Below are 21,006 nucleotides of genomic sequence, written 5' to 3' on the forward strand. Positions count from 1 at the left end.
TCGGTAGCAACTGGTTCGGCAACAGGCAAGGCAAACTAACACAGTAGGGAACGCTTTCTCAGAGGCACAAAGATCCGGCAGGAAGCTGTGGGGGGAGAAGGTATTTATGGGCAGTGCACAGGTGAAGCCTAATTAAGTCAGCACTGCCTCTCACAAACCTTTACCCTTAATAACCACTTTGGGCCAGGCACCAATCACTGGTGCACTGGCCCTTTGAATCTAAGAGTCCCGGCGCGCCCTAGAGAGCGGGGACGCACACGCCGAGACGCTGGAGTGCTGCCTGGGGGCATACGCTGTGAGCGCTCCGAGGCCAGCAGGGGGCCCAGAGCGATCAGCGTAACAGTACCCCCCCCCCCTTTGGTCTCCCTCTCTTTTTGGTACCGAAGAACTTGAGGATGAGGCTGCGGTCCAGGATGTTCTCCTCCGGCTCCCATGACCTCTCCTCAGGACCGCAGCCCTCCCAGTCGACCAAAAAATATCTTTTTCCCCGGAAGATCTTGGTCGCCAAGATCTCCTTGACAGAGAATATATCGGAGGTACCGGCGACAGGGGTGGGAGAAACAAGCTTGGGAGAAAAACGGTTAAAGACAGCAGGTTTACGAAGGGAGACATGGAAGGAGTTATGGATTCGGAGGGAGGGAGGGAGGAAGATGGAGCTGATAAGAAACTTGATTGATACGACTCTTGATTTTATAGGGTCCCAAGAAATGAGGGCCCAACTTGTAACTTGGGACCCCAAATCGGATGTACCTAGAGGAGAGCCACACCTTGTCACCTGGGCGAAATTCCGGAGGAGATCTGCGTCTCTTGTCAGCTTGAACCTTCATACGGGCGGAAGCCTTGAGGAGAGCAGTGTGGGTTTCTCGCCAGATGGAGGAAAAGTCCTGTACAAGACTGTCAACGGCAGGTACAGAGGAAGGAGTGGGAGACTGCGGCAGAGGTGGAAGAGGATGACGGCCAAAAACTACAAAGAAAGGAGACTTGTTAGAAGCAGAGGATTGTTTGTAGTTGTAGGAGAACTCCGCCCAGGGAAGTAGATCAGCCCAGTCGTCATGGCGTGAGGATACAAAGTGACGCAGATAGTCACCCAAAATTTGGTTCACCCGTTCTACTTTGCCGTTAGACTGAGGATGGTACGAAGAAGAAAAGTCCAATTTGATCCCGAGCTGAGCACATAGAGCCCTCCAGAATTTGGAGACTAATTGTACCCCACGATCCGAGACAATATGTTTGGGAAGGCCATGGAGACGGAAGATGTGTTGGAAAAATTGTTTAGCCAACATGGATACAGAGGGTAGACCGGGCAGGGGTACAAAGTGAGCCATCTTGGAGAAGCGATCCACCACTACCCAAATAACGGACTTGCCATGGGAGGAGGGAAGATCTGTAATAAAGTCCATAGCGATGTGAGACCAAGGAACTTCAGGAACAGGTAGAGGCAAGAGGAGGCCCGCTGGTTTCTGGCGAGGCGATTTATCCCGGGCGCAAATCATACAGGCCTGGACGAAGTCCGAGACATCTTTCTCCAGAGAAGGCCACCAGTACCTTTGGGAGTTCAGTTGGAGAGATTTTAGCACCCCTGGATGACCGGCAAAAGGGGAGGCGTGGCCCCACTTGAGAATTCGCAATCGCTGACGTGGAGGTACGTAGGATTTGCCAGGAGGAAGAAGGCGCAGGTCCACGGGAGCGACTGTAATAAGGCGTTCTGGAGGGATAATATATTGAGGTGTTAACTCGTCGCCCACCACATCAGAGGAGCGAGACAGAGCATCTGCCCTAATGTTCTTACAAGCCGGACGGAAATGGATCTCAAAATTAAAGCGGGCGAAGAACAGAGACCAACGGGCCTGACGGGGATTTAATCTCTGAGCAGACTGGAGATAAGCCAGGTTCTTGTGGTCCGTGAAGATGTACACAGGATGTGTGGCGCCCTCAAGTAAATGTCTCCATTCCTCCAGTGCCAATTTAAATGCCAGCAGTTCCCTGTACCCAATGGAGTTATTTCTCTCTGCGGGGGAGAATGTTTTCGAAAAGAAGCCACAAGTTGAAGTCTTGCCCCTGGAAGACTTCTGGGTGAGGACAGCTCCGGCTCCCACCGAGGAGGCATCCACTTCAAGAGAGGCTTGGTGGAATCTGGTCTAGAGAGAACGGGTGCTGAGGCAAAGGCGGATTTCAGGGACTGGAAGGCTTCCTCGGCTTGGGAAGGCCAGGATTTGGGGTTAGCTCCTTTTCTTGTGAGAGCTACGATAGGAGCTACCAGAGTGGAATAGTGAGGGATGAATTGCCTGTAGTAGTTCGCAAAGCCCAGAAATCTTTGTATGGCTCGGAGACCAGAGGGGCGTGGCCAATCCAGAACCGCCGAGAGTTTGGCTGGGTCCATTTGAAGTCCTTGGGCTGAGATAATGTATCCCAGGAAAGGCAGGGAGGTCCGTTCAAAAAGACATTTTTCAAGTTTAGCGTACAGGCGATTCCTCCTAAGACGAGTAAGAACTTGTCGCACATGGGCCCGGTGTTGATCCAAATTGGAGGAGAAGATGGGGATATCATCCAGGTATACGACCACGCAGGTGTAAAGTAAGTCCCTGAAAATATCATTGACGAATTCCTGGCAGGTGCGTTGCAGAGGCCGAAGGGCATCACCAAATACTCAAAATGGCCGTCCCTTGTGTTAAAGGCGGTCTTCCATTCGTCTCCCTCACGGATACGGATCAGATTATAGGCCCCTCGAAGGTCCAATTTAGTGAACATCTTTGCCCCTCGGAGACGATCAAATAGCTCAGAGATTAGAGGCAGAGGGTAACGGTTCTTGATGGTAATTTTATTAAGACCTCTGTAGTCAATGCAGGGGCGGAGGGAGCCGCCTTTTTTTGTCACGAAGAAAAAACCGGCCCCAGCAGGAGAAGAAGATTTTCTTATGAATCCTCTCTGTAGGTTCTCATGTATATAGTCGGACATGGCAAGAGTCTCAGGAGGTGAGAGAGGATAAATTCTGCCCCGATGTGGAGTAGAACCAGGTATCAGGTCGATCGGGCAATCGTAGGGTCGGTGAGGAGGAAGAACCTCAGCTTGTTTCTTGCAGAAGACATCCGCAAAGGAATGGTATGGCTTGGGCAGCCCAGGAGGCAGAGAAACTTGCGGGTCCTGTTTGACCAGAGCAGGCTTGAGACAGCGGTCAGAACAGGAGGAACCCCAACGCAGGATCTCACCGGTGGACCAATTCAGGACAGGACTATGATGTTGAAGCCACGGCAGACCCAGGAGGAGTTCGGAGGAACAGAAGGGAAGGACAAAGAACTCTAAAGTCTCGGTATGAAATATTCCGATGTCCATCTGCAGAGGCTGGGTACGGAACTGCACGGTGGCAGAGAGTCTCTCACCGTTAACAGTAGAGATGAAAAACGGTTTGGGTAGACAGATTACTGGAATACGGTACTTGTCAACCAAGGAGGCGTGAATGAAGTTGCCAGCTGAACGGGAATCCAAGAAGGCGGTTGCGGAGAAAGAGGACTTGAAAGAGATGATCAACTGCACAGGTATGATGAGACGTGGAGAGGAAGAATCCACACCTAGCAACGCCTCTCCCACGTTTACTAGGTGCGAGCGTTTCCCGAACGCGGTGGACGGAGAGGACAATCTCTAAGGAAGTGCTCGGTACTGGCACAGTACAGACACAGGTTCTCGTCTCTGCGGCAGCTTCGTTCTTGCGGAGTCAGGCGTGACCGATCCACCTGCATGGCCTCCACGGCGGGAGGCCCAGTAGTGGGTTGAGGTGGACGCAGAAAAACGGGAGCCAGACGAGGGTAGCGTCTAGGACGAGCTTTTTCCTTTTCAAGGAGGAGTTCCTCTTGTCTTTCGGCGAAACGCTTGTCTATCCTAGTGGCCAGCAAGATGAGGTCACTAAGAGTGGAAGGAAGCTCACGTGCAGACAGGACGTCCTTTATCTCGCTGTTAAGTCCCTTCTTGAAGGTGGCGCAAATGGCTTCATTGTTCCAGTTCAGCTCAGAGGCCAGGGTGTGGAACTGAATGGCATAGTCACCCATGGAAGAACCTCCTTGGGTCAAGTTTAGTAAGGCAGTCTCTGCGGAGGTAACCCGGGCAGGCTCCTCAAAAACATTCCGGAACTCTAGGCAGAAGCTCTGGACTGAAGCGGTGGCAGGATCAGCGCGGTCCCATAGTGGTGTAGCCCAGGCCAGGGCCTTCCCGGACAGTAAACTGAGAATAAAGGCTACCTTGGCTCGCTCAGAAGGAAACTGGTCGGACAGTAGCTCGAGGTGGAGAGAGCACTGCGACAGGAACCCACGGCACTGCTTTGGATCTCCGTCATATTTGTCTGGTAGGGACAAACGGATTCTGGAACCGGTGGCAACTGCAGGCGGAGGTGATGGCTGTTGCTGAGAAGGCAGGAGCTGCTGCAACATAGCGGTCAACTGGGCCAGCTGTTGACCCTGCTGGGCCACAATGGTGGTGAGGTCTGCTAGGCTTGGCAGGGGAACATCAGCGGGATCCATGGCCGGATCTTACTGTCATGAACCGGCAGGACTGGTAGTGGATCCTCTGGACCAGAGAGGCGATGGCGCGGGTTGTACTAGAGGACCGGTTCTAAGCAGTTACTGGTCTTCACCAGAGCCCGCCGCAAGGCGGGATGGATTTGCTGCGGCGGTAACTACCAGGTCGTGTCCCCTAGTAACAACTCAACCTCTCTGGCAGCTGATATGGCGTGGTACACAGGGAGTAGGCAAGAGTGTAGTCAGACGTAGCAGAGGTCAGGGCAGGTGGCAAAGGTTCAAAGGCGAGTAGTCGGTAGCAACGGGTTCGGCAACAGGCAAGGCAAACTAACACAGTAGGGAATGCTTTCTCAGAGGCACAAGGCACAAAGATCCGTCAGGAAGCTGTGGGGGGAGAAAGTATTAATGGGCAGTGCACAAGTGAAGCCTAATTAAGTCAGCACTGCCTCTCACAAACCTTAACCCTTAATAACCACTTTGGGCCAGGCACCAATCACTGGTGCACTGGGCCTGGGAATCTAAGAGTACCGGGGACGCACACGCCGAGACGCTGGAGTGCTGCCTGGGGGCATACGATGTGAGCGCTCCGAGGCCAGCAGGGGGCCCGGAACGCTCAGCGTAACAGTTATGTATATATAAATGCATAAAACTATAACATAAAATAACATATAAAATCTGTAACACAGAGGGACCAAGCGAAAAACCCTAGTACTAGTTTTTATTATCAATATCCATATCCCCACCACACACCGATCTTGCAAGACTCTTAGCGTCTCATCCCCAACCCATGCCAAGTGCTCTGGCACCTCTCCAGGTGTCAACAAGATATATATATGTGCTGCTCTTTGGCCTTTATATACGAAGTGGCAGAGTGAAAGCTGATAGTGACTGGCACCGTATTATGGTGTGCATCTAGAAACACCTGCAGCTCACCCGAACTCCAGGGATGGTTCCTGTATGGGAGATACACCTCTCTCTCCTCTACAGTTTGGGTTATGGTCCCTTTATAAAGGACATCAAAGGGTTTGTAGACCCACAGGAGATGTTTAAAATACAAGAAACTACACTGATGAAACAGTTGAGCTGTAGTAGTTTTTGAGGTTGGAAAACATCCCTAAAAGCTGTAGTACTGTAACACCCCTCCTGTAGGTGCAAGCGTGTTGTATTTTGTATGCTAAAATTAAGTGGACTTTTGATGTTACTAAGCTGAAGAAAGGCTACATTTTTTTTTCTGTTGTGTTGCTATTTCGGAAAATAGACTGTGGATATGCAGCTGCTGGTGACGCAGACTCTTTAAAGTGTTACTAAACCCTGGACCCTGCATTCACTATTTCTGGTCTCCCACAGTACACAGAACATGGAAATGCAATTATTTTAGTAAGTATAAACTGCTAAATACCTTTTCTCATCAGTAGTATATAGCAGTCTTGTGACTGCTGTCAGTGTCCGGCCGCTTGTAGAAGGAGTTTTCATTCTCCTCTGGCTGTCCTATGAGGCTGCATGATCCCTGACTTTCTGTTTGGACAGTTGTAATTGGCCCTGTGCTGATTACATGCACCCTCCCAAAAAAATAATACAAAACCTCTCTAGTAGGGATAGAACGATTATCGGTGGCCGATAATGCACTTTCCCCGATATATCGGTATCAGCCCTGGAACTGGCCAATATTTTTGTGACGTCATTCTGCCTTCTTAGGCCGCCTCCCTCGCCTTGGACAGCATTGTCTGGAGTCGGGACTAGTCTCGCGGGAGCGTATCACAGCCATACACCCACCAATAGCAGCCCGGTACCAGCCAGCCACCCACATCCACAGGCCCTGTACTAGCGAGCCAGCCACAGGCACTGTACCAGCCAGCCACCCACAGGCCCTGTACCAGCCAGCCACCCACCACAGGGTGCCAGACAGACAGCCACCCACAGACAGGGTGCCAGACACCCACAGGCCCTGTGCCAGCCAGCCACAGGCACTGTACCAGCCAGCCACCCACCCACCCACCACAGAGTGCCAGGCAGGCAGCCACCCATCACAGGGTGCCAGACAGGCAGCCACCCACCACAGGGTGCCAGCAAGCAAGCCACCCACCACAGGGTGCCAGCAAGCCAGCCACCCACCACAGCTTGCCAGCAAGCCAACCATCCACCACAGGGTGCCAGACAGCCAGCCACCCACCACAGGGTGTCAGACAGCCAGCCATTAAGGATTAAACAAAAATTAACATGTTCAGTACCAGATTTGTGTCAAAAATTGTCTTTATTTTTCAAAACTTTAAATGTACAAAATATCGGCCCATATCGGCCAATACCGATACGTTGTGACCAAAATATCAGTATTGGTATCGGCCCTGAAAAAAACATATCGGTGCAGAGTGCCTCCTAGGGCTCTGTTCTATCAGCAGATGGATTGGAGACAGTACAAAAAGTGGAGGATCAGAGGAGACAGGATCAAACCGCCTTTTTACACAATGCGGAGGATTCACCCCTTCGGTTCCACATTGAGTATACCCAGCTTGCTTTACTGCATATACAGATTGATTTTACTGTTGTGGGTTTAGTAACACTTTAACTACAAAAAATGAATATACATTTATAATATAATCTCAATTTTGTTGCCAAAAGTGATCTGGTACCTAACATAATAACCTTTCTTTTCTATGCAGTTATGTGATGATGATGCCCTTTAAGCGTCAAGCCTTGGTAGAATTTGAAAATACAGAGTTTTCTAAGAAATGTGTTACATTTGCTACCTCTGAGCCTGTGTATATAGCAGGACAGCAAGCCTTCTTCAATTATTCCACAAGCAAGCGAATCACAAGGCCAGCAAACACTGAAGATCCTTCTGGAGGAAATAAAGTTCTTCTACTATCAATTCAAAATCCCTTATATCCAATCACCGTTGTAAGTCTTCTCTCATGCATGGATTAGGCTCAGTGTGAGAACTGGTTGCCAGTTGCTTACACTGTTAACCTTTTTTGTTATTATAATAATGAAATGCATCGCTAAGTGAACATGTGTAATCCAAAAAAATGCAATAAATACTAAAATCAAACCTAGCATCAACAGCATTCAGCAGCGCTCAATATGTATGTACATATCGTTAATCATAATAGTCCTCATAAGTGATATGCAAATAGGTCTAAAATGTTCAGTCCTCCTGATGGTTAAACAAGATTTCACAATAAACGATGGTACTCCCAGTGCTCTTAATACAGATCCAGCAAACGCCTTCACCACACCATACGTGCTCCCCTTCAGAATGGGCACTCACCAGATGACCACTGGTCATTCGCATGTAAAGCATAGGTTGCTTGTACGCTTGGTGACCTCGAGTAGGGACCCTCCTATTCTGTGGGTAATCACTGGTGTTCTCAGAGACCGGACCGTACCAAATGTAAAGATAGGATAGCAGGCACAATAGTGTAATACTGCTTTTTAAGTTTATTTCACAACACAGCATACAGCACCAAACCTCCCTAATCCCATCTGCCTACATTCAAATTTAAATGACAAGGCAATACGATCAAAAAACCGCAACCCAGGCGTTCTGGCCGGCTCACCGCTACTGATGGACCTTCCCACAGCTTCCCAGTGGTGAGTTCCGGATCCCAGCCGTGATGTCACTGGTTGCCTTGGAGACAGCGTGCCTACGTGATGACGCGTTTCGTCACAGGGACTTCCACCGAGGACCTTGGAGACAGCGTGCCTACGTGATGACGCGTTTCGTCACAGGAACTTCCACCGAGGACCTTGGAGACAGCGTGCCTATGTTCTGAGACGTGTTTCATCACAGGGACTTCCACCGAGGTCTTTGGAGACAGCATGCCTATGGAATGACACGTTTCATCACAGGGACTTCCATCGAGGACCAAGGCAACCTGTGACGTCATGGCCGGGATTCGGAACTCGCCGCTGGGAAGCTGTGGGAAGGTCCATCAGTAGCGGTGAGCCGGCCAGAACGCCTGGGTTGCGGTTTTATGATCGTATTTGAATGTAAGCAGATGGGATTAGGGGGGTTTGGTGCTGTATGCTGTGTTGTGAAATAAACTTAAAAAGCAGTATTACACTATTGTGCCTCCTATCCTATCTTTACATTTGGTACGGTCCGGTCTCTTAGAACACCAGACAACAGTGATTAACCACAGAATAGTAGGGTCCCTACTTAAGGTCACCAAGGGTACAAGCAACCTATGCTTAAATGCGAATGACAAGTGGTCATCTGGTGAGTGCCCATTCTGAAGGGGAGCACGTATGGTGTGGGGAAGGCGTTTGCTGGATCTGTATTAAGAGCACTGGGAGTACCATCGTTTATTGTGAAATCTTGTTTTACCATCAGGAGGACTGAACATTTTAGACCTATTTGCATATCACTTATGAGGACTATTATGATTAACGATATGTACATACATATTGAGCGCTGCTGAATGCTGTTGATGCTAGGTTTGATTTTAGTATTTATTGCATTTTTTTGGATTGTCCTATTTTTTGACAGCAGCTGATATCAGTGAACCATATGGTGTTTGTTTTTAATTATTTATGAAATATCTCTGATAGATCACAAGCGCTGGGCGAGTGTTTCAAGATTTTTGTCTGCAACCACTATACTCTTTTAAAGTGAACATGTGTGTCCTATACATTATCATTATAATATTATTTGTCTACTGTGGTTACTGGTAGATTATTAATGGAAAAGATCAGTATATAAATATTGGAGCTACAGCTGCTAACTTATTTCTATTATTGCGTGATCAAGGGCTGTCTTCCTAATTCCCAACTTTAACCTGTATTTTGTCATTGACCTGAAAGATATTAGTTTAGGTGGCCCAACACATTATTGGTTGAATGCTTGTTCTGGTCAGTTATTCACTACATACTGCAGCCAAGATCAGCATGACTCCCCCATTGCATGCATCTTTGAAACAGGTCTGCAATTCACATAAGCACCTCTAACATTACTGTATCATTGAGGACTGTTTGGTGTTTTTTTTTCCCCTAAAATGCTGCTCTGGGCCTGAAGCCCATTGTATTATTGTTTAGTAGTAAATTGGAATTGCATTTAACCCCAAGACAACCAGTAAATACACAAATCAGATACATGTACAGTACCTTAGAGTGGTTTACCTGCCGATAATTTGTAATTTTAGGATTAAGGGTTCTATTACATAGGTGGTTAAAGCAGGCGGTTGAGCCTTATTTCTACTGCTCACGTCCAAAGGAACTTGGTGGCACTCAAGTGAGTACACATGGCTGTGATGCTTCGCATTGCAGTGTAGCAAATTTTAACTTGGCAGAGTATAGCAAGTGGTGCATACTTGCCAAACTCACCCATTGAAGTCGAAGGGACCGTGACACTTTTCAGAGGGGCAGTAGGAACTGCCACTTTTGTGTGAACCTAGCCTTAAGACCCGTACACAAGGGCCAAATGTTGAGAGACATTGGCTGGTTTAATAAAAACCAGCCGGCATTCGGCCGGTGTGTATGCCAGCCGGTCCGACAGAAACTGGGTGTGCTTACTTACTTTTTTTTTTTCGTTCAACCCACTGGTCAACTTTACCACTTGCTCATTATTATGTGGCGCCTGTCAGGTTTTGAAATGTAACAAAGGTATATAAATGACTATTAATGAAAAGCATTAAAAATCCTTTGTCAAGTTAAACAGTTCACATATACTGTGTATTTAAACTGTGTATTTTACAGTTTCTCTGGATTCCCACTTTAATCTTCACCATTTTATTGGTTAGTGTATATTTTGACATGACTTAAAGAGGAGCTCTAGCCTCGCCCTAAGGAATTGCCGACTTTTAATATAAGGACACTTACCTGCCCAGGGATCCAGCGCTGTCCTACCCTGAGCCGATTCTTCAATAGGCTTCGGGTCCAGGCACCGGTATCTTAACTTGCCAGCTTCCTACTGCCCATGTGCAAGCCATACTATGCTTTGTGAATGGTCACGCAGTCTTCTGAGACCTGTGATGTATCCAAGAACGCTGAGGGGGAAGGAGGGGGGAGCTGAAGTACCGACCCAAGGTTACAAAAAATACACAATAATTTTTCTTACCTGCCAATCTTTTCATCCAATGGTTATTTAAAGTAGAACATTTTTTCATTTTGTATAGAGTATGGGAGGATCAATACCCTTTTTGTTTAGTTTTTTTTTTTTTTTCTTATGGTGGGGATTTCTTTTCAGTTCCTGTTCTGTATCTACAATAGGAAATTAGAGGATATCCCTCCAAAGTGAAGGAAATCCATGGTAGTCACCAGAACTAGTGTTCCAGTTAGAAGATTTCTCCTGTATTCCTGTTCTGTTCACTACTTAGAATTTGGGATTTTCTTTCACTTTTGGCGCTAGCACCAGGACAAAGAAAGGGTGGATCTCCCTAACAAGGACACAGACCACAATAAAAACCTGACAGGTTTTCTAATCCCTCTCCATTCTATCTAAAACTAAAACATAGTTTTACCTTCAGTTATTATGTTTATTAATAAAAGAAAAATGTACACATTGCAATGCATTTATTAAAGGTATTGTTTTCACAACTATAAAATATTCTTCTTCCTTATTCCTTTCCTATAGGATGTCTTGTATTCAGTCTGCAACCCAGTAGGAAAAGTGGAGCGCATTGTAATTTTTAAGAGAAATGGGATTCAAGCCATGGTGGAATATCCTTTTTATTTTTATTTTTTTCTTCGCTATTTATTTTTTAATGTTTAGAAAGGGTAAAATAAAGAATATAAACAAGGTTTGTTTCATAGAGATTTCATTGGTATAAGTTTTTAGAACTGGTTGGAAAAACCGCTTTCTATTTCTTTCATTGAGGCACACAAAATTCAGACAGAAAAAGAAAACCTGACCAGGCTGGCATAACCCCTCACATTTTTAGCATGTATCGTTTTTTTGCTATTGTCCTAGGCGGATGGACACCTTTTTTCTGTTTGTTGTAAGAAGTTTTTAACCATTTTGTTCTGGCTATTTGTCCTGTCTTTCAAGATTATTTTCTTTATCATAAATTACAGCACTTAGGAGGTATTGAGAAATGTAGGGTTATGCTGCCATCTTCAGGAGTTTGGACACAGACAAAATTGTTGGGGCAGTCCTGCACAACCCCTCTCATCCTAGCATGCCTTCAGTTTTTGCAAGTGTTCTTAGGAACTTTCCAGATCGGCTTATTTTCCACATTGCCTCCGTACCCGGACCCCGCAGTGAAGAGGAAGCAGATTTGGCCTGTAAGTGCCTTAGTGCATTGGATACTGTGTTAGGTAACCAATTCTTAGTACCGTCAGTGCAACATGGGTGGCAACCACACAGCACTATACAGGTCCAGGGATGTGGTTCACACTTTGGTGGTGCCCTGTCCCTAAAGACTCCTGTGGGAGTTTGACATCCAGAAGGGTAATTTTTCGAAAACCTACTTTCTTTCATTCATTGACAGACCCAGCTCCTGATCTTCTTAACTATTGGGTTATACTGCCCCCTACAGGAGTAGGACACAAGGCAGGAAAAAAGTCTGACTACACCTATCGGCAATCCCAGGGGGTATACTCCCTCTCTCTGTTGTAGGTACTCAGTTTTTTGCTGCCTAGTCAGGACTAAGGACCTAGTTCCTTACTGGGATCTCTGGTCCTCGCATTTTTTTTCTTTTGAGATCTACAATCAAATGCCGGAATGGTGCCATGGGCTGGATAATCTAGATCCAGTGGTCACACCAGTCTGGCCAACGAGCACGCGCAGACCTCAGCTCCACGCTAGGCTGCAACTTAGCGCCACCGGATGGGGGCTGGCCTGCGAGTTAAACGCCTTGCGAGGTCGCATGTGACTGGGTCTCGGCCCGAGTCGCAGCGTTTCTGCTGGCCGACAGCCCCCACATTTCGATGGAGAGGAGGTTCTGTATGGAGCGGTGCCCGCCTGGTTCCTGGTATGGTAAGTAACTGTCCCCCCTCTCCCCCTGGAGGGTTTTGGGGTGGACGAGGGCACCTCCATGGGATGGTCGGACCCCTGGGTTCCCCTCCTTCCCGTTAGGCATCCCCCTTATCCGTATGGTGGTCCCTGTGGGTCATCTTGCCCCCCCTCTTTTACTGATGCTGGGAATGTGGGGTGGCCTGGTCCACTGCCTAGGGTGGGGGCAGAGTGCTCTCCTGGCGATGGGGGCAGAGGGGGTGCGCCGGTTGGGACCAGACGATTGGGGGGGGGGCTGTACCTGGTGGGGGCTCCTGCCAGGGCCTTCCATTACTGCCTGTGCCGTTTTTTTGAGGCCTAGGGATCCCTCCTGGGATCCTAGGTGCCGAATGGGGCCGCCATTTTCTTGTAGCCTGTGTACTCAATGCAGAGCGGCCATGTTTGTGTAGTTCAGCGGCCATTTTTCGATGGTTTGCCATTGAATATAGCAGCGGTCATGAAAGTGGATCCCTCTGGGTGGCGATGTCACGGAACCATGAACCAGACGTACAACAACAGATAAGTGAAAATAAGAAAGCTTTATTGAAAAACAAGCTATAAAGCAAAAGTCCAAACGGATGGCGAAACCGATGCAGAGTCTTTGCGAAGCCAGGGGTGAGGAACCAGCAGGGTAGTCAGACGAAGCCAGGATCAGGAACCAGCAGGGTAGTCAGACAAAGCCAGGATCAGGTACCAGCAGGGTAGTCAGACGAAGCCAGGAACAGGAACCAGAAGTAGCAGCAGTCTTAGTAGCATGTGAACACAGGAGGACCAAGCAGGGAACTGAAGCCACAGACCTCCTATATATATGAGCTAGGTATCCAGCTCCTCCCAGTGGGAAGGAGGAGCCGCAGGGGGGGAGGCTACAAGAAACCCAGAAACCAAGATGGCCGCCAGCACATGTCAAACGAAGGAGAACAGCAAGAAGGTAAGACCATGACAGTACCTCCCCCTCAAGGGCCCCTCCTCCGCGGAGTAAAGAACGGTTTCTGAGGGAAGCGTGCGTGGAAGGCTCGGAGCAAGGCAGGAGCATGGACATCTGCGGAGGGAACCCAGGAACGCTCCTCTGGACCATAACCACGCCAATGAACCAAAAACTGCACCCGACCGCGGACCAGGCGTGAGTCCAGGATATTGCTCACCTCATACTCCTCACGATTGCCCACTCGGACCGGACGAGGCCGAGGAACCGAGGAAGTGAAACGATTACACACCAGAGGCTTCAACAGGGAGACATGAAACACGTTGGAGATCCGCATGCCAGGAGGAAGCGCAAGGGCATAGGCTACCGGGTTTACCCTGCGAAGCACTCGGAAGGGACCAACAAAGCGAGGCGCCAGCTTGGGAGTGGGCACTCGAAGGTTGAGGTTGCGGGTGGACAACCATACACGGTCTCCGGCCTGGTAGGAAGGAGCAGGCGCTCGTCTGCGATCAGCCTGGAGTCTCTGGCGCTGCGCAGAGACCTCAAGGGACCTCTGGATCTGTACCCAAGAAGCACGTAGGACGGAAAGGTGATCCTCCACAGCCGGAATATCCTGGGGAGAGAATACCTCCGGTAACACGGCAGGTTGGAACCCATAGTTGGCCATGAAGGGAGACGTCCCAGAGGAAGAGTTCACCGCCGTGTTCCTGGCAAACTCAGCCCAAGGCAGGAGGTCAACCCAATTGTCTTGGTGATCGGAGACATAGCAACGAAGGAATTGCTCCAAGGCCTGATTGGAACGTTCTGCGGCCCCATTGGACTGAGGGTGGTAGGCCGAGGAGAAGGAGAGATGAATCCCCAACTGGGAGCAAAAGGCGCGCCAGAACCTGGACACAAACTGACTCCCCCGATCCGACACAATCTCCTTGGGCAAACCGTGCAACCGGAAGACCTCCCTGGCAAAAATCGTGGCCAACTCCTGTGCAGAGGGTAACTTCTTGAGAGGAACACAGTGACACATTTTGGAAAACCGATCCACAATCATGAGAATGACCGTATGGCCTCGGGATGCAGGGAGGTCCACAATGAAATCCATCCCCAGGTGTGACCATGGGCGCTCCCCGGTGGCTAAGGGTTGCAGAAGGCCCAACGGAAGGTGCCGAGGGGACTTACTCTGGGCACAAACGGAGCATGCCGCTACATATGCGGCGATGTCGGAACGTAGGGAAGGCCACCAGAACAGACGTGAAACAGCCCAGGACAGCTGATTCTTTCCAGGATTCCCCGCGGTCTTGGAGTTATGGTAGGTTCGCAACAACCGAGTGCGCAACTCCTCAGGCACAAAACATCTGCCGTTGGGTCTCCCAGAGGGAGCACCAGATTGAGCCGCCAAAATCTGCTCACCCAGGGGAGAGGTCAGGCTGGTGCGAATGGCAGCCAGGATCTGATTCGGAGGTATGACCGAAGTCGGAATCGACTCCTCCCTGGACAGGTCGGAGTACTGCCGTGATAAGGCATCAGCCCTGATGTTCTTGGAACCGGGTAGGTAGGAGACCACGTAATTAAAACGTGACAAGAACAGAGCCCATCTGGCCTGACGTGGTGTCAATCTCTTGGCCTCAGAGAGGTAGGTCAGATTTTTGTGGTCCGTCAGGATGAGGACCGGAACCACCGAACCCTCGAGCAAGTGCCTCCATTCTTTAAGAGCCTGCACGATGGCCAATAACTCCCTGTCACCAATCTGGTAGTTGCACTCCGCGGAAGACAGTTTCCGGGAGTAAAACCCACAAGGAAGCAGAGGACCCTCTGGTGTTCTACGCTGAGACAGAAGGGCGCCTACTCCCGTCTCAGACGCGTCCACCTCGAGGACAAAGGGCAACCCAGGGTTGGGATGCGACAGAATCGGAGCCGACACAAAGGCGGACTTTAGAGCCTCAAAAGCTCGGATGGCCTCGGGCGGCCAGACCTGGGAATTACTGCCCTTCCTGGTCAGATCCGTGAGAGGCTTGGCTAGCATGGAAAAGTCCCTGATGAACTTCCGATAATAATTGGCGAAGCCCAAAAAGCGCTGCAGGGAGCGAAGACCACTGGGCTGGGGCCACTGTAAGACAGCCGAAACCTTCTCAGGATCCATGGAGAACCCCTCAGCGGAAATGATGTAACCTAAGAAGGTTACCTGGGATCGGTGAAATTCGCATTTCTCAAGCTTACCGAACAGCTTGTTCTCTCGTAACCGTTGCAACACTCGTTTGACATCCAGAATGTGGGTCTCCATGGACTCAGAATATACCAAGATGTCATCCAGGTAGACCACCACACACTGCTGCAACAGGTCACGGAAAACATCGTTGATGAATTCCTGAAAGACTGCGGGCGCATTGCACAGCCCAAAGGGCATAACCAAGGATTCATAATGACCGGTCCTGGTGTTAAACGCGGTCTTCCACTCATCGCCCGCCTTGATCCTTACGAGGTTATATGCCGCCCTCAGGTCGAGTTTGGTAAAGACCGTGGCCCCTTTAAGGCGATCGAACAGCTCGGAAATCAAGGGTATCGGGTAAGCGTTCTTGATCGTGATGCGATTGAGACCCCTGTAATCGATGCAAGGCCTCAACTCACCGCCCTTCTTTTTCACAAAGAAAAATCCAGCCCCTGCCGGGGACGAGGATTTGCGAATGTGTCCACGTGAAAGGGCCTCCCTCACGTACTCCTCCATGGCCTCATTCTCCGCTACCGACAGTGGGTAGACTTTGCCACGAGGAGGAACGGCACCAGATTGTAACTCGATGGCACAATCGTATGGGCGGTGCGGAGGTAGGGCAACCGCGCGCACCTTATCGAATACATCCCGGTACTCCTCGTATTCAGGGGGCAACAGAGAGTCCGAGGAAGTACAAAGCAACTTGACAGGCCCATGGATGCAACTAGCCCCACACTGCGGTGACCACGAGAGGATCTCGGCCGATCTCCAATCGAAAATCGGATTATGCTTCTGGAGCCAGGGGTACCCCAAGACCACCGAGTAGTGTGGAGACGAAATAACCTGGAAGCAGACCGACTCTCTGTGGACGGCACCAATGGCTAACCCCACTGGAAGGGTCTCATGAGTCACGTGTGGCGGCAGAAGGGGTCTGCCGTCTATCGCCTCAAGAGCCAGAGGAGAACCTCGAGCCTGCAGAGGAATGGAATTGGCGGCAGCGAACACACTATCAATGAACAAACCACCAGCACCAGAGTCCACCAACGCCTGGGTCGTCACCGAGCCCCCGACCCAGGAAAGGACAACAGTGATCAGTGGTTTGTCAACACGGGAAACCGGGGACGAGGAGACTCCACCCAAGATCTGCCCCCGACAGGATCTCAGGTGCGAGCGTTTCCCTGGACGGTTCGGACATGCCAACCGAAAATGCCCACCGAGACCACAGTACATGCATCGGCCCTCGCGTCTCCGGAGTACCCTCTCCCCCTCGGACAGGCGAGCAAACCCCAGCTGCATGGGTTCACCCCCAGACAAGTCATCCCCAGGAGGCGTGGGAGGAGAGGGAGGCACGGGTGGGACAACAAAGGTAGGCGCCAATCTGTTAGGAGGCCTCCGCATACTCTCCTTAAAGGAAGGTCTCTCCCTGAGTCTGGTGTCAATCAAAATCAGGAAAGAAATAAGAGACTCGAGCTCCACTGGTAGGTCCTTAGCTGCAACCTCATCCTTCAAGGCATCCGAGAGACCATGAGAGAAAGCAGCGACCAGAGCCTCATTATTCCAGCCCACCTCTGCTGCCAGGGTACGAAACTCAATGGCGTATTCAGCTACGGATCGTGAACCCTGTCTGATGGACATAAGGAGCTTCGCAGCAGAGGCAGCACGAGCCGGCACATCGAATACCTTCCGAAGAGAAGCAACAAAACCGGAAAACTCGGCAACCACCGGATTGTTGTTCTCCCATAAAGGGCTGGCCCAGGCCAAGGCCTTGTCCGAGAGCAGCAAGATTAAGAAGCCCACCTTTGATCTCTCAGTAGGAAAGGCATGTGGCAGCAACTCGAAATAAATGCCCACCTGGTTAAGGAAACCTCGGCACTGAGTTGGCTCTCCCCCAAAGCGCTGTGGAAGGGGGGCAGAACCGGACATACCCCGAAACACCGCAGGCGCAACAACAGGTGTCGGGGTAGACTCTGGCGCAACAACCGGAGCGGCAGTAGGAGCGGACCCAGGAGCGGACCCAGGAGCGACAACCGAACCATCGGCAACGGGAGCGAAATGAACCGTGCGTTCAAGCAGGGTTTGCAACGCCACGGCGAACTGACCCAACAGGTGATCCTGCTGATCAAGTCTGGCAACCAGCGTGGGTAGTGAGGATGGCCCTGCACCGTCAGAATTCGTGGCCTGTGGTACCGTGCGTTCAAGCAGGGTTTGCAACGCCACGGCGAACCGACCCAACAGGTGATCCTGCTGATCAAGTCTGGCAACCAGCGTGGGTAGCGAGGATGGCCCTGTACCGTCAGAATTCATGGCTTGGTCCTAATGTCGCGGAACCATGAACCAGACGTACAACAACAGATAAGTGAAAATAAGAAAGCTTTATTGAAAAACAAGCTATAAAGCAAAAGTCCAAACGGATGGCGAAACCGATGCAGAGTCTTTGCGAAGCCAGGGGTGAGGAACCAGCAGGGTAGTCAGACGAAGCCAGGATCAGGAACCAGCAGGGTAGTCAGACGAAGCCAGGATCAGGTACCAGCAGGGTAGTCAGACGAAGCCAGGAACAGGAACCAGAAGTAGCAGCAGTCTTAGTAGCATGTGAACACAGGAGGACCAAGCAGGGAACTGAAGCCACAGACCTCCTATATATATGAGCTAGGTATCCAGCTCCTCCCAGTGGGAAGGAGGAGCCGCAGGGGGGGAGGCTACAAGAAACCCAGAAACCAAGATGGCCGCCAGCACATGTCAAACGAAGGAGAACAGCAAGAAGGTAAGACCATGACAGGCGATTTTGGCAGTGGGAGCCCCTCCTCATCCCTTGGTGCTGACTCCTGGATCTTTTAATTTCCTGATTGCTGTTCGCGCAGTGCAGATTCTACAGGTAGCTGCGGTGCCTGGTTTCTGCAAGGTGATGAGTTTGGTGGGGTCCTCTCCCTCTCTACTGAGGATCGATTGGTGCTCTGTGGCTGGAAACCCCTGGTGACTCATGGAGGCTTTGGAGCACATCTCCCCATCTGATCCCCTCCTCTGAGGCTGCAGGACCCACTGGGTCCCATCCATTCATCGATGCACTGACGGCGGTCCTGGAGTTCTTGGTGTCCCGGGTGGAGGTGGCTTTTGGGCGACAGGCTGGCAAAAGGCGCCCCCTGCCTTCCTCTGCCACCTCTGTCTCATCAGATCCTGAATCTGATTTGGCCGCCACAAACGTGGGTCACCCTGCTGGGTATGCGACTACATTCCCTGAATCCTCAGATAGTAAGGTAGATTCCTCAACTTCTGCAACCGTGTACGAAAAGGTGCTGGTGAATGCACTGATTGTAGCTGTGCGTGAGACTTTAAAGATGGAGAACGCAGCTGAAGCTGTGGTGGAGGTGCAGGTTCCCTTTGGCATTCACAAGCCATCCATAGCAGAAAATGCGTTCCCTTTCCCCTTCTGTTTTAAAAGAATTGTCACTAAATAGTAGGGATGACCAAAGCGCACCCTTGGGGTCCCTAAGCGATTTTGCTAGGCAATACCCCTGTAAGGAGTCCCTTCTTAAGAAGTGGACTGTTCCACCGGTGGTGGACCCTCCAGTTTCCAGATTAAAAAAGGCAGCCATGATTCCGGTTGAAGAGTCCCCGACATTTATCCTGCTAACAAAAAGGTGGAGGCTGTGACCCGCAATATGTCCATCCTGGCTGGTTCGGTAAGATATTCACCATTGGCTGGGCTAGGCTTTTGCGCCATGACCTGGAGGGGGGAGTAGCTCCCGCCTGCTTTTGCTAAGCTGGCGGACCATCTGGTCCAGGGGCTGCAGTTTATCTGTGATGTCTCTTTTGATGCGGCTCCCCTAGTGGCTGGGCTCTGTTTCAGCAGTAGTCCTTCAGCGTGTCTTTTGACTCAAATGCTGGTTTGCAGACCAGACTTCTAAAAAGACCTTGACTGATCTTCCCTTTCAAGAGGATCGCCTGTTTGATGCTACCCTGGGTGACATCATTAAAAGGTCTCAAAGGGGGAAGAGTACCTTTCTTCCACAGGCTACTAAGGGCAAGGACCCTCATCGTAGACGTGGGCTCTTCTTCTTGCCTCATGAGAAGTTTTTTCGTCCCTCAGAGTCAACTGACAAGGGGTCGGAGCCCTTCAGAGCCTCCTCTGGTGGATCCAAACGAACTTGGTCTGGCAAGTCAAGAGCGGGCTTCTCCAGACCCACGGACAAAGCCCCTTCAGCATGAAGGTGCGCCCTCACCCGTATCTGGGGTGGGGGGGTGTCTTCGCTGGTTCCCAGGACCCGTGGACCCCCCTGGTACAAGTCAGGTGGGTCCACGAGATCATTCGGTCCGGCTACAAGATCTAGTTTTGTTCTTACCCTCTGGTAAGGTTCTTCCTTCTAACGTGCGACTGTCTGCCTACAGGCTCTTTTTGGGGCAGTGCAAGACCTTTTACCTTAAAGGGTGATGGCCCTGGTTCTGGCCAAATGGGACAAGAATCTGCAGTCACTGGACAATCAGATCCGGCTGAGCCAGGGAATAAGAGTTCCTGATATGGTGGTATCCATCCCTTGTATTAGACAGCGGTCACAACAGATGCCAGCCTGACCAGCTGGGGAGGTGTCCTTTGCAGAAATTTCTGCTCTGGGTTGTCCGGACACTGGAAGAGTCCAAACTACCGATCAATGTCTTGGTACCCTGAGCGATTAGACTGTGCCTTGAACATTGGACAGATCGTAGTCACGGGATGTCCAGTGCACATTCAGTGGGACAATTCCACACACTGTGGCTTATATCAATCAACAGGGGGACCAGGCGGCTCTGGAGGTAGCCAGCATTCTAAGGTGGGCAGAATGGTTCGTTCCAGCCCTCTCCGCCATACACATTCCTGGGGTGGAAAACTGGCAGGTGGATTATCTCAGTTGGCAGGCGTTGGACCAAGGGTAGTGGTCCCTTCATCCGAAGGTGTTTCATCATTTGTCTCCGGTAGGGCATCCCTGAGGTGGATCTGTTGGCGTCCCGGCTCAACAGAAAGGTGCAGATGTTTGTGGCTCGGTCACGGGATCCTCTGGCGGATGTCACAGATGCGCTGGTGGCCTTGTGGGGTCAGTATCGTGTGATTTACGCCTTTCCCTCCTCTCAAGCTGCTGGCAAGACTTCCACGCAGGATTGAGGAAGAAGGGATTCCGGTCATCTTAGTGGCCCCGGGCTAGCCTCGCGGGGCTTGGTACGCTCATCTGGTTCGGCTGGTCGCCGATGTTCCTTGGAAGCTTACTCTCAGGGAGGATCTGCTGTCCCAATGACCAATCTTCCATCCTGCTTTACAGTCGCTGGCTTTGACGGCTTGGCTATTGAACGCCAGGAGATGATGGATAGAGGTTTGTCCGAGCCGGTGATTCCAACGCTGTTAAAAGCTAGGAAATCTATTTCTAGGAAGATCTACCATCATATGTGGAAGACATACATTGGGTGGTGTGAGTCTCTTGGGGTTCAT

At 50.5% G+C, this 21,006-nt stretch overlaps 1 protein-coding gene across 1 annotated transcript in view; it reads left to right on the forward strand.

Annotated features, from left to right (window-relative positions):
* Nucleotides 1–21,006, forward strand: part of HNRNPLL (heterogeneous nuclear ribonucleoprotein L like) — a 174,980-nt gene that overhangs the window by 58,657 nt on the left and 95,317 nt on the right. The window contains exons 3-4 of the mRNA XM_082249368.1: nucleotides 7,163–7,400; nucleotides 11,074–11,159. Coding sequence (XP_082105494.1) covers nucleotides 7,163–7,400; nucleotides 11,074–11,159 — 324 coding nt within the window. The remainder of the gene's footprint in view (nucleotides 1–7,162; nucleotides 7,401–11,073; nucleotides 11,160–21,006) is intronic.

This window comes from Pelophylax lessonae (assembly GCF_965119305.1).
Source record: "Pelophylax lessonae genome assembly, chromosome: 3".
NCBI classification, from domain to species: Eukaryota; Metazoa; Chordata; class Amphibia; order Anura; family Ranidae; genus Pelophylax; species Pelophylax lessonae.